The 12609-nt window shown below is 45.8% G+C and overlaps 1 protein-coding gene across 7 annotated transcripts in view; it reads right to left on the minus strand.

Annotated features, from left to right (window-relative positions):
* Positions 1-1617: 1617 nt before the first annotated feature.
* Positions 1618-12609, minus strand: part of P4HA2 (prolyl 4-hydroxylase subunit alpha 2) — a 38146-nt gene continuing 27154 nt past the window's right edge. For 4 of the 7 annotated variants that reach the window (XM_015540053.2, XM_042983584.1, XM_042983573.1 and 1 more), the window contains exons 10-16: positions 11728-11798; positions 11397-11496; positions 6763-6816; positions 6135-6200; positions 4281-4349; positions 3788-3884; positions 1618-2078 (exon numbers count right to left, since the gene is read on the minus strand). In XM_015540053.2, coding sequence (XP_015395539.2) covers positions 2008-2078; positions 3788-3884; positions 4281-4349; positions 6135-6200; positions 6763-6816; positions 11397-11496; positions 11728-11798 — 528 coding nt within the window. In that variant the 3' untranslated portion in view covers positions 1618-2007. Of the gene's footprint in view, positions 2079-3787; positions 3885-4280; positions 4350-6134; positions 6201-6249; positions 6653-6762; positions 6817-11396; positions 11497-11727; positions 11799-12609 lie in introns of those variants that run through there. The other 3 variants (XM_007087776.2, XM_042983591.1, XR_006216685.1) reach the window with 3 other exon arrangements.

Here is a 12609-nt window from a genome sequence, read left to right on the forward strand (position 1 = left end):
AAAGAATACAGGAAATACCTTCATCATTTTGGGGAACAAAAGAATTTCTCAAACAAGATATAAAAAGCATAAATCAAAAAGTAAAAGCTTGGGCACCTGGGTGGCTTGGTCGGTTAAGCGTCTGACTTCGGCTCAGGTCATGATCTCACGGTCCGTGAGTTCGAGCCCCGCGTCGGGCTCTGTGCTGACAGCTCAGAGCCTGGAGCCTGTTTCAGATTCTGTGTCTCCCTCTCTCTCTGCCCCTCCCCCGTTCATGCTCTGTCTCTCTCTGTCTCAAAAATAAATAAACGTTAAAAAAAAAATTAAAAAAAAAAAAAGTAAAAGCCTGATAAATGTGGTGTAAAAAATTGAGAACTTCTCTTCATCAGAAGACAAAACTAAGAGTGATACGACAAACTAGAAAAAGGAAGATATTTTGCAAAATGTATAAGCATCAAAGAACTTATGTCTATAATATACTAAAAATTCCAGTGAATCAGTAAGAAAAAGACTTGAAAAACATAAACAGGACTAACAAGAAAGTGTTCAATATCATTAATGATGCTAAAATAGACAATACTATGCATGTAACAAGTTACCTAAAATGCACAAGTAGGACATTACCAGGTATCGGAGAAGGCTGGGATAACAAGAACTCTCATTCACTCCTAATGAGAATGTGCATAACCACTCTGGAATACATTATATGGTAAAGTTGAAGACTAACTAGTAAGATTCCATACTTCAACTGCTAGATACATATTCTGCATGCACAAATGTGTTTATGTGTACCAGGAATCATGTATAAATATGCAAATGGCAGTATTATTCATAGTATACAAAGTGAAACCTTCTCAAATATCTATCAACAGTATATTGGCTATATTATGTACTGTCTGTCCTACAATATACATTAAAAAAACTGAGTCAACTCTACATATTAAAACAAACTACAGCTACACAACAGCATGAATACTAAAAACAACTGTCAAACAAAAGAAGGCAAAAGCCCCAAAAATACATGGATTCCATTTACAAAAAGTACAAAATCAGGGGAAAAAAATAACTACCTATTTAGGGATGTAGACATAGGTAGTAAAATTACAAAGACAAGCAAAGGAATAAGTACCATAAACCACGAGACAATGGTTACCACAAAGGTACTGAAAGCAGAACAGGAGATTTGATCCAGAACAGGCTCACAAGGGCTCCTGAGGTGCAGATTTGAAAATGATCTCTTCTCTAACCCAGGTGGTGGTCAGCTGAGTGCTCACACTCACCTTCATATTTTTTAAACTGTACATCTGTGTTTTGTGAACAATTCTGTGTATGTATCTCAAAATTTTTAAATAAGAAATTTCAATTTATAACAGCCAGTCATGAACACACATGATTTCTATGTTCTCTGGGAGTCAAGGAGAGACTATGTTCCCTCACTTTCCAAAAAGGATACTGAAGCTTGGAAATGTAAGTGTTGAAACCATATCTAGAACCCGTGGTCAAGGTTTTGCCATTCAAGTATACACTTACCCAGATTCCACCTACACAGAGGAGATGCACAGGAAATAGTGAACTTGGTATAAGCTCACCCACCTTAAAAAATACTCAGAATAAGGCTCTTTAAGGCTTCTGGCAGGGACATTTTATTTTTTGGTTAAAGCCACATTGATAGAAATGCCATAAAAACAAATATGTAAACAAGGTATCAAAACTTTGGTTCACTAAAACACCTCTCACACCTAAAACATCTGAGGTACAAAGGCACCTTGCTAGGTGCTAGACAGCCTGACTCTGCTGTAGCCACTCTGACTCAAACTCTGTGGCCAGAGGTGGCACAGGCCAACCAGAAAGGTTGGGACCCAGGTCACCGAGAACCCTCCTCAGTCGGCTCTCCCTTTGGTCCAGACAAACATTCACTCCAACTAAGATCCAAGTGACAAGGCCTGGAACATACAAAGGTGTCTGTCATGTTGAACTTGAGGATGACATAGGCTGTGGGGCCAGGAAGGAGAAGGGCAGAAAACAAAGTCAGTCAACTTCTGTTGATCCACACGGCCTCAAGAATTCCTGTCCTCGTTCATGGAACCACTTATTGGAGACTGTGAACAGAAATAAAGTTATGTTAACAATCCTGTTGATTAGTTTAGCATCCAAAATTAATGACTCCTTCATGATGACTCCAGGACTGGGGCCTGATAATCAAACATGAGTAAGACATGCTGTCATACTCGAGTTGCTCATGAGCTGGTAAGGAAGACCTATATGAAAAGATTAACCGTACAAATGTCTGCCAGTGATAAAAGATGGGTATGTGTACGCTGCCATGGAAACTGAGCCAAAGGCTATCCATCTAACCATGTGAGGGAAGAGGAGACCCAGGGCTGGGACATGAAGCTGAACAGGAGTTATCCAGGGCAGATGATGGACATAGCAGATGACTCCTATATCAAAGGGTCCAAGAAGGGGGAACAGGACAAGAAAAACATCAAGGCACGAACCACCTTGGTGTCAAGGACCTCAAGCAGCTTGGTATTACTGGGATGGAACTGAGATACAGAAACTAAGGATGAGGAAGACCATCAGGACTATGGGTGCCTGGACATCAACCTCAAGACCTGGGGGCCAGCAGATCCAATCTGTGTGCTGTGGGTAGCAGAGTAGCAGAGCTGGTGCTAACACTGCCTGTCACCTAGAGCTGTGTCCCAAATGCACCTAAAGCTGTGTCCTTAACACATACTACTGAAGTCAGAGAGCTTTTGAATTAAAGTACAAGATATACTTAGTTGAAAAAAAGCAAATTGCCTATAAAGCTTAGAGTGATAAACAGCAATCTCCTACCCACCCCCTCTCTGCCAAACTCCACTTCTAGAGGACATTCAATTCCTTTAGTTGTTTCTTCTGATATTCTGCCACTTATTTCTAAGTAGCATGCTTATAGTGCTATCTCTTGTCTTTCAATTTTGGAATTCTTTCATTCTATCCCTAAAACACATATATTTAGTGTCTTTTATCTTCCCAATAAAGTCACAAATTTTAATTAAATTAATATTCAGTGCCTACATTATGTCATATAAGTGTCACTTACACCTGAGCCACCTAGCAGTATATGCTGACATTTGTTGCACATTTTCTTTGCCCTTTTAGTCAGCAATTGCCCCATTTATTTTCTAATTGCTTAATTTTCTGCGAACCTACCGCTAATATCCCCAACTTCTCCAGGACAATATAAACTCACGTCTTTGCAATCACTTCCTGTCATCCTCACTCAAGCCTCTCCCTGGCTCACCACAACTATTTCCAGAACAAAGCTCAAAGCTCAAAGCTCAAGCTTTAGCCTGTGGTCCCAGCCTTGAGCCTCATCTCCTGGCCCCTGTGCCACAGGCCTCCTCTTATGCAAATGACAAAGGTGGCTGGTCCCCACACCTATGATGGTGTTTTTAGCCTTGCTTGCTTAGGACACTCCTTCCCCTCTGTGATTCCAGTTCTCCCCCACTGCCCCCTCACCCCTTGCCAGAGTCCATTCCTCTGGGGAGCCATCCTGGACCTACTATGCTTGTGCAGCTATTCTTCCTTGTGGCTTCTTCAGTTCTCTGGGCATCTCTGAGAGTATTCCCAACCACCTGTCCTGACACATAACCAGCATTGTGGTTAGTTACATGGCTGGATGAGACAACCACTTAGCAGGGGGAAAAAAAAAATCAAAAAGGAAGATAGCCTTGGCGTTGTAAAAATATGGCAGCAGGTATCTCCCAACTCAGAGTCTAAGGCTGACCATAAGAGCCCAGGCTGAGGCCACCAAGCCACTCACCCCACTTGCAGCCCACAAGCACGGGACAGGCAGCATGTCTTGTACGATAGTCACCTTCCCCACTCCGCAGGAGGTTGTACCAGAATACAGCTGTGCCCTAGGAAAAGGAGACAGCCTGTCACACAACACCCACAGATACTGGGCTCAGTGACCGGACCCCAAATACCATAGACCCTCTCTGAGCAAAAACACCCTCACTTTCCTGCATACAAAGCGACAGGGCTCTGAGATTCCAGCAACAGACAAGCACCCCAGAAAGCATCCACCCTTCACGAGGGGGTGGATGCTTGATAACCCACCTTCCCCCAAAGGGACTTCCCTCCCTATCCATATCCCCAGATGGAAGCTGGAGCCCCAAGGTCAGAGTTCAGGCAGGAAGGGGCTAAGAACCCTCTGAGTAAGAGTCAAGCAGGCCAGGGAATGGAACTCAGAGGAAAAAGGAATAAGGTCTGAGCCATGCTTCAACCTGTGACCCACAAGGACTAGAACTCACCTTCTTAGGCCAAATGGCAGCCCCCAGATCAGGAAAAACAGTGGCACCGCCAGCTTCCACATCACTCATCTGAGAACAGAAGGCATATAGCTTGGCCTTTATACCCAAAGCTCTCAGAGCAACTGAGTCACAAAGGACACAAGAGTGCAGATTACCCTTCTCTGAGCAGGAGTGGCACTGCTTGAAGGCTCTGCTCTACAGCCAGTCAGCCACCCAAGAAAGGCTCTCCCCATGCACTACCCCTCCCTAAACCCTGCTTTAACCTGCATGGTTCATCAGGACAGCTCCATGCCAAGGGCTCTTGAGAGCTGTAGCCCTGCAGGAGACCCACATCCTGGCCATCCTCAGATAGGAACAATCCCAGTCTGCACACAGAAAATGCCTGACTGACCTCCCCCACATCCCACCCTTGTATCCCCTTCCAGCCCGGGCCATTCCTAAGGCACTTGTGCCCAGTGATCTGCCCTGACCCAGAGCTCCTTGCTGCTCCCAATACCATTGGTGGCCCCCACTGTGGGCTCTGTTTCTCTGGTTCTAGCAACACCCTCATCAGAATGGCACCTGCCATCAGAATGGCAGCCCTAAGGGCCAGCTAGGTGAGCAGGCAGAGTGAAGCTCTGCGGGCCCTGCTTTCTCCCAGTGACACCTCAAACTAAATGGACCACAGGCTCCACGGTGGGGAGACTACACTTGGGCCCGCAAAGCATGCCTCAACCCATGCCCATGCCCAAGGCACCACCTCTCTTTCATCTGGCTGGCTTCCTTCAAGTTTTTTTGTCTATAATGTATTAACAGGTGGAGTAAAAAAAATATTTCCACAGGATGCATGCCAGACAGACTAAAGAGCACTCAACAGACATATGGTAAACGAATAAGATGAAAACCTTTGATGGCTTCCCATAGTGCTGGGGATCAAATCCAGGCTCTTTTCTAGAACCCAAAGGCCCTGTCAGTCTCAGAAGCCATTCTCTCTCACTAGCAACTCTCACCTCATGCACTGCCTCTGAGTCACAATAGCCTTCTTCCATTTTCCAACATCCCCAGCTCCTTTCCTCTTCCAGGTCTCCACACATTCACTCCTCTGCCAGGAAGCATGTTCCACCAACTAATTTCCACTCAACCTTCAAGTCTCCACAGACACATTACTCCCCAGTGAGGCTGTCTCTGAACCTCAGCTTTTTTAAGGCACTTATCACCATGGTAACTAAATAATTACTTCTATGTTTAAAGCAAGTCTCTCATATTAGACCATAAGCCCCACCAGAGGCCACACGTGTCCTGCTCACCAGCATGTTCATGGCCATCCCCGGGACATAATAAACATACACAAACACTTAAATGAGATACCAAAGGAAAAGATGGACCTCGGTTTCTGTGTCTAAGTTACTTGACAGTCTGTATGCCTCTTTAAAGTGGTTGCAAGCATAGGGGAAAGCAAACTGTTCCTCACGTGACAGGTAAACCCAATGGCATGTGGCTGGAGCACAGGCAGCAGGTGGGAGGCAGGCCACTGAGTTCTGGGTAAACAAAGGCAGCTTTCATTTAAAAGCGCCTCATGGCAGGCTCCCCACTCTGCCACCAAGGAAAGAACACTCCAGGGCACTCACCTCAAAAGTTCTGACTAGCAGTGGGCCCATTAAAAAGGGTCAAGGACGTGAAAGTCATGGGTGTGGCTAAGCACACAGATGGGAACAAAGGTAAACTCTCTACTCCAGCCAAGAAGAGAGCTGAGGGCCAGAAGGCTCAGTCATTAAGCAACAGCTGGTGATATCAGGCCTCACAGAAATGAATGTAACATAGCACTCTGGACCCAGTTTCCCCTGAAGACCCATAAGCTGCATGCATCATACTCACGTAGTTTAAGAACGTGGCCACACGGTTTCCCGTCCCTAAACGCTTGAAAGCATCTTGCTCATTTTTCTATAAAATTAAGTGAGAATGAACAGGTGGACCTGGCCCGAATACTTACATAGTTAAGAAACGTCGCTAACCTATTCCCCTCCGTTTTGAGGCCGCTGTCAAAAGGTCGCTGCAACAAACAACAACTTTCACACACGTTTGCAGATGATTCCACCCCCCACTCACAGGACCGGGGCCAAAAGGATCAAGGAAGGGCACTCAGCATGTATTCCATATATCAGCCTGGACCATGGACCATCACTGCAAAGGAAACCCTGACTGGGGCACAGGGGAAGGGGGGCAGGAACAGCTTTCACTAAGACCTAGTGAGGTTCTATGCTTTACAATCATGGTAAAGTGGCAGTTGGGGCAGGGGAATACTCCCCACATCACAGGGATACAGCCAGGCTGCACTGGGCTCCACAGGTCCCATGCTTCCAGATTTGGACTTCTCCAGTAACAAACAGGTGGTCCTGGTAAGGCAGGGGGGCCTGATGTAGATGTTGAAGTGCTCCTAGAAGCTCCAGCTTTCTCTCACCAGCTGGAGCAGGGCCTCTGAAAGCACCTGTGGTCTGGGCCTTACCCTAGAGAAGTCAAAGTGTGGCTCGTATTGTCCTCCCATTCCATAATTAGCAACCTGGTGGGAAAGAACAGCGTTGGACCTTGTCAGCAGCATGAACGGTCCTGGAGCAGGCCCTCTCCCCAGGGATACTATCTCCCCCTAACAGCTAAAACAACCTGAACCTCCAAGTGCAGCCTCTCTAACTATACCCTGCCAGCACTGGCAGAAAAAAAACTAAATGTGTCCACAGCTGTGTCCAATCGTCAGGCTGCAGCACAAATGTGCTTTCCCAACACAACAGGATAGGCCACTGGGAAGAAGCTATGGGCTTCGGGGACACTCAGATGTCAGCAGACAGAGATTTCCTTGAGGTAGGCTCTGGCCTGGGCCCTACATGATTGCGAGATAAGAAGAAGGTAATCCAGAGGAAAGCCAACAAGAAACTCACGACAGGGAATTTCTTTTTACGCTAGTTTGGGAGTGACTCGGTGCCTGACACTGCTCCTGCCCCCACTGTGTCACTGTGTACCAGTTGCTGTTCCTAGTCAAAGTGAGCAGGGCAAACGTACCTGACTCCCCTCTCTCAGCAGTTCCCTGTACAGAGTAGCTCTGTATCCAAGTGAAACAGCGGGACATGGGCAGCCAGCTGCAGTGTGGCCAATGACTGCTGCTCTACCACGGTGACCCCTGTGGGAGTCTGGACCTGGACTAGGACCTGAGCCATCTTAGCTTCAGCAACTACCAGATGCCATTATAGCAAAACCTTGGAATGCAAATAACTTCTTCTGCAAGTGTTCCACAAGACGAACAAACGTTTCTAATAAATTTCAACTTGATAACAAGTGATGTCTTGCGATATGAGCAGTACGTGACACCCAATAATACATAATCACAAGTGAGCCAATGGTTCTTGAAATTCGCCTTGATATACAAACGCTCTGGATTATAAGCATGTTTCCGGGATGAATTATGCTCACGAACCAAGGTTTTACTGTAATTAGATTATGAACTGTAAATACCTGACTGAACAGTTTATCACCACAATGTAAGTCCTAAGTCACAAACGTTTATTTTAGCCACAGTAGCCAGATTGATAGACAAAGTTCAAGAAGAAGCATATAATTTGTTATGGAAGCTGACAGATCAAGTGGTACCACCAATGTCCATCTGGGAGCATTTGGCTACTGTCTCTTACTGAAACCCTAAAAACCTCTAGGGCACAGCTATTAGTCTTTAGGAAGTTGGCGTTTTCTGCATATCCTTTTTGGTGATTCCAAGAGTCAGATGTGAGATACTCCAAGATTGTCAATAATAGAGACCTACAGACATGCGGGAGAGAGAAGGAGGTACTTTTCAAGAGAGGAAATCTTCTTACTGGAAAAGAAAATATGTATCAAATGTGAGGAAGGGCAGAATTTGGACAGCATGATTTTCAATGTCCAAAGAAATAAAATTTGATAAACAATCAGGGGATGAAAATATGCTGTCATATGCTGCCTCGGCCTGCAAGATTCCTGTACCAGAAATACCGGGAAATCCTGTCAACAGTGCAAGGAGGCCTGGTTCAGCCAGTGGCCCAAAGGCTGAAGGTGCATGTAAGGAGGGAAGTGCTACAGTTGTTGATAAAATATTACAAACACTTTCTTTGGGTCCAGTTTAGCTGGGAACTTGAAAGAAAATTTTAAATATGACTGTGATTACTGTAGCTATGCACTCTGCAAAATTTGATCACTGCTTGCTGTTGGAACTGCAGTGTATGACTGCATTTTCCAATACTCCCCTTTGCTGGATAGGATGGCTTAAGCTTGCAGCTGGATAGGATGGAGTGAAAGAAGCTGCATTATTTTAACGGACTCATCTTTTTACAGTTCAATCATGGTGCTGATGCTATTGTGTCTACACAACTTAATACTGTCCCCAAAGAGCAAGTGTCATGGGAGCTTCTGGATTTGCAATCAAATTCACCATCTGGGCAAACTCCAGGCCCAGACTCACAACTTTAATAACTAGCAACCGTACATCAAAACATTCTTGGGGTGTCTAGGTGGCTCAGTCAATTGAGCATCTGACTTGATTTCAGGTCAGGTCATGATCTCACTGTCTTGAGACTGAACTCCACATTGGGCTCTGTGCTGGGTGTGGAGGCTGGTTGAAATTCTCTCTCTCTCGCTCTCCCTCTGCCCCTCCTCTGCTCGTGCGTGCGCTATCTCTATAAAACAAACAAACAAAAACTGATTCCTGTGAGGAGGTATTCATTTTAATCTTTAGATGTGTTGTTACAAAAGTATTAAGAGTCAGTCATTTGAAAGACATGGGTATTTATGATATTTAGGTCAGAGTGAAGACACACACAAAAATGGTCAGAAATTACTTTTCTAGTAAGGCTGAGACATCAAGTCATAAGTGTCTTCAATCCTGCCAGTGTAGCATCTCTTCCACTATCAGACAAGCCTTTGTCTAATTCATAAGAAAGCCTCAATTGCCCTTTCTCCTCCAAAAGATCTACAGCAAACATCGACTACAAGTGACAGAGTATCAATAGGGAGCATAAGCATCAGCTCCTTTCCAGAAGCCTGTAATATTCTGAAGGACCAGGGACTAGAGACTTTTGCTGGTGCCGAGGCTCTAATGACACTTTAAACGGTCCATGTGGAATGAGCAGTTAGAAGCAAGTGCTAAAACCCAGGTTGCTGTCCCCCAGACCATGTAGGGTCAAAGCTTTCAACACTGCTGGCTGGCAAAGGAAATGCCAAGACAGCTCCTAGAAGAAGGCAAACAAAAACGGGGCCTTAGCCCCCGGGCAGCTGTGGTCTGGGTCTTCCAGAAGAGCCCCAACATCAAGAGTCCCTCCATAGGGAGTCCTGGCATTCAGATCCCAGTCATCAATTCAGCTACAACATGATGACAGGCCTGACAAGATGGAGCCAGGGTTGTGGCAGATAAGTTAGTCCAAGTACGAAGCTTCTGCCTTTTAGATTTCATGTGAGATAAGGTAGAGAGGGTATAGCAGGGAAGCCAGCCAGGAGGGCACCATGAGCAGAGTCCCACTCACTCTTCTCAGCCCATTGGTTTAAAGCATGCAATCAGCCAATCAAGCAGAATGTCATCCTCGATGGGGGCAGTGAGAGTCCTAACACTGGCTCCAACAGTGGCAGATGTCTTAACAACAACAAATCTGCTCCACGAAGATATGGATCACAACAAAGCCAACAGGGATGCACCAAGTGCACTGAAAGTCCCTACCACTCTTAAAAAGGTGGAAGTAGGAGAAGTGATCAAAATCCTCCACCGATGGGCTTGTTTACAGAACTACATCAAAATTAAATTAAGCTTACAAACTCAACACTAGCTTGGGCTGAACTAAAGATTATATAAAACTTTCACAAGAATGAAAGGTAATCAGCAAGTTTTCAAAAACTGGTGGTGGGGTGGGGTTGCGGGGGGTGGGGAGTGCCTGGGTGGCTCAGCTGGTTAAGCATCCAACTGATCATAATCTCACAGATCATGGGTTTGAGACCCACGTTGTGCTCTGTGCTGACAGCTCACAGCCTGGAGTCTGCTTCAGATTCTGTGTCTCCCTCTCTCTGCCCTTCTCCTGTCTGTGTGTGTGCTCTCTCTTTCTCAAAAATAAATAAAAATAAAAAATAAAATAGACTAGAATAGACTAAAATAAAATAAAATAAAATAAAATAAAATAAAATAAAATAAAATAAAGTAAAACAAAATTAGTGGATTTCAAACAAATCCATAAAGAAGACTTTCAAAATCCAAAAGAAGACTTTTCTGATTGGTGTCACAGCTATAGGAAAAAAAAAAATCAGTGATTTGCTTGAGTGTATCCTGCAAAAGTTCTGAGAACCTTTTCCAAATGATCTTCAATATTCTAATGAAATCTATCGTTGATCAGATCCAAATGCCAAGCATCAAGATGAAAGGAGCAATCCTGAAATACAGAGAAACTCTAGCCAGAAAGACAGACCCAGGGGACTCTTAAAAAATGCCAACAGGTCATCACTTTACAATAGTACCCAGAAGTTCCAATGTTCAGAAGGGAGGATGGCCAGAACTGATTTGAATTCAATATACTACAGAGAACACATTAATTAGGAGCTTTACTCAGCTTTCATGTGTCTTTACAATCACCTTGGAAATAAAGGCAGGAAGCCAGGGTTCCACAGGGGGTACTTTGAAAAAAGCACTCCACTCTCACCAGCCTCTCCAGGCCTCTCACTTTTCCTACCAATGTATCTCAGGACACATCACCTCCAAGTGCATGTGAATGATGTGCATCAGAACCAAGACCTTTGAAGGTATTTACAGCTCTCTTAGAAGTGTCCTTAAAACAACTCAGGATTTCAGCTTCCAAAGTCAAGAAGACACAACAGGCCTGCCATGCCCACCACTGATCCCTAGCTCCTACTATGATACTTGGATACAGAGAAGATAATCAACATTTGTTGAATGCTAACTGTTGGAATGACAGTAGGCATGCTTAATTCTGGCTTCCCTGTGTGAAGTCATTTCATATTCATATCGTTGTGCAGTCATACAGTTCATTGGGCAAGCCTCCCTAAGTCTGGCCATGGGCACCCTGGGAGACCATGTAGCCAGAAATACACACTTCCCAACCACAGGGTCACAGGGACCAGCCATACCTGAAGCAATTCTGCAGTCTTTACTGTTAGCCCTGTGATGTGCTGCATCCGACGATTCACTCGAGCCACAACAGGGTCATCATCCTCCTCCAGCCATGAGCTAAGTCAAAAGAGGGAGAAACAGGAAGGTTGGGAAGGCAGCTTAGGTGAGATCCTTCACTCTCCCCCCAGAATCAGGGCCAGCACAGGGTGAGTATTGTAAGTAGGGATGGTGCCAGCAAGTAGGACAAGCCAAGCCAAGCTCCCTTGAGTACAGACTAGGAAGCCCTGGAAAGAGGGCTTGAGCAGCCACCCCCCTCCCACCACCACTACTGCCATCACCTCTGCTAACCTTTTGGAAACCCTGTAGCTGGCCACAGTGAGGACGCCTGTCTTGGGGTCACGAACAGTGGCTCGTGCAAGCTGGAAGACAGGAAGAGAGGCACACTTATCCTTCTTTGTCTTGAGTGTTTTCCCAGAGAGACTGGGGCCAGACCCACCAGTCAGACCAGTGAGGGAGGAAGACTTTCAGGCAGTGGCCCTGGCCAAGGCAACGTGATCCTGCAAGCCAGGCAAGGTGGTAGTCTGAGGCCTCGACATTCCTACTCTGCTGCTGCCCCACTCGGTCATTGCCTAGCCCTGGGTGCTGCCCAGGTCTGTGCTGTATGCAGAATTACACCTGTGGAGTCTTCTTTATCCATTGCCTCATCTTCCTGGACAGACTGCTTTCTCACCAGGCCCACAAACTGCCCCTGACTGAACACCACCTGTGCTTGGCTGCTCCCACTGTATTCAGACAGTGTTACCATCCCAGAGCCTGAGGCCTTCTGAACCACAGCAGCCTCCTGTGCCAAGAAACCTACGCAAACACCCTCCTGCTGCACCAGCTCACACCGGACTCCCACTGCTGTGAAGAGGAAAGATAGGAAGCACGGTTTCTACTCACTTAGGGGCCTCACAAGGTCAGATGACAGAATCCAGAAAGGACTCTACGAGTTGAAATATGTGAACTAATGCTTGGAAGCCACCTACCTCCACATACACACTCATACACACACATACACAAATACCCCTAACCTACCTCATCTCCCCCTCAGTCTCCACAGACAGGTGCAATGATGCTCCCAAGAATCACCTGGCTGCCCAAAGTCAGCCCCACCATGCTTCAACTGTGGGCCGTCCTAATGACCTCACATGGGTAGGACCACAGACCCAGATACCCCCACCCCAACAT

The sequence above is a fragment of the Panthera tigris genome, chromosome A1 (genome assembly GCF_018350195.1).
Source record: "Panthera tigris isolate Pti1 chromosome A1, P.tigris_Pti1_mat1.1, whole genome shotgun sequence".
Lineage (NCBI taxonomy): Eukaryota > Metazoa > Chordata > Mammalia > Carnivora > Felidae > Panthera > Panthera tigris.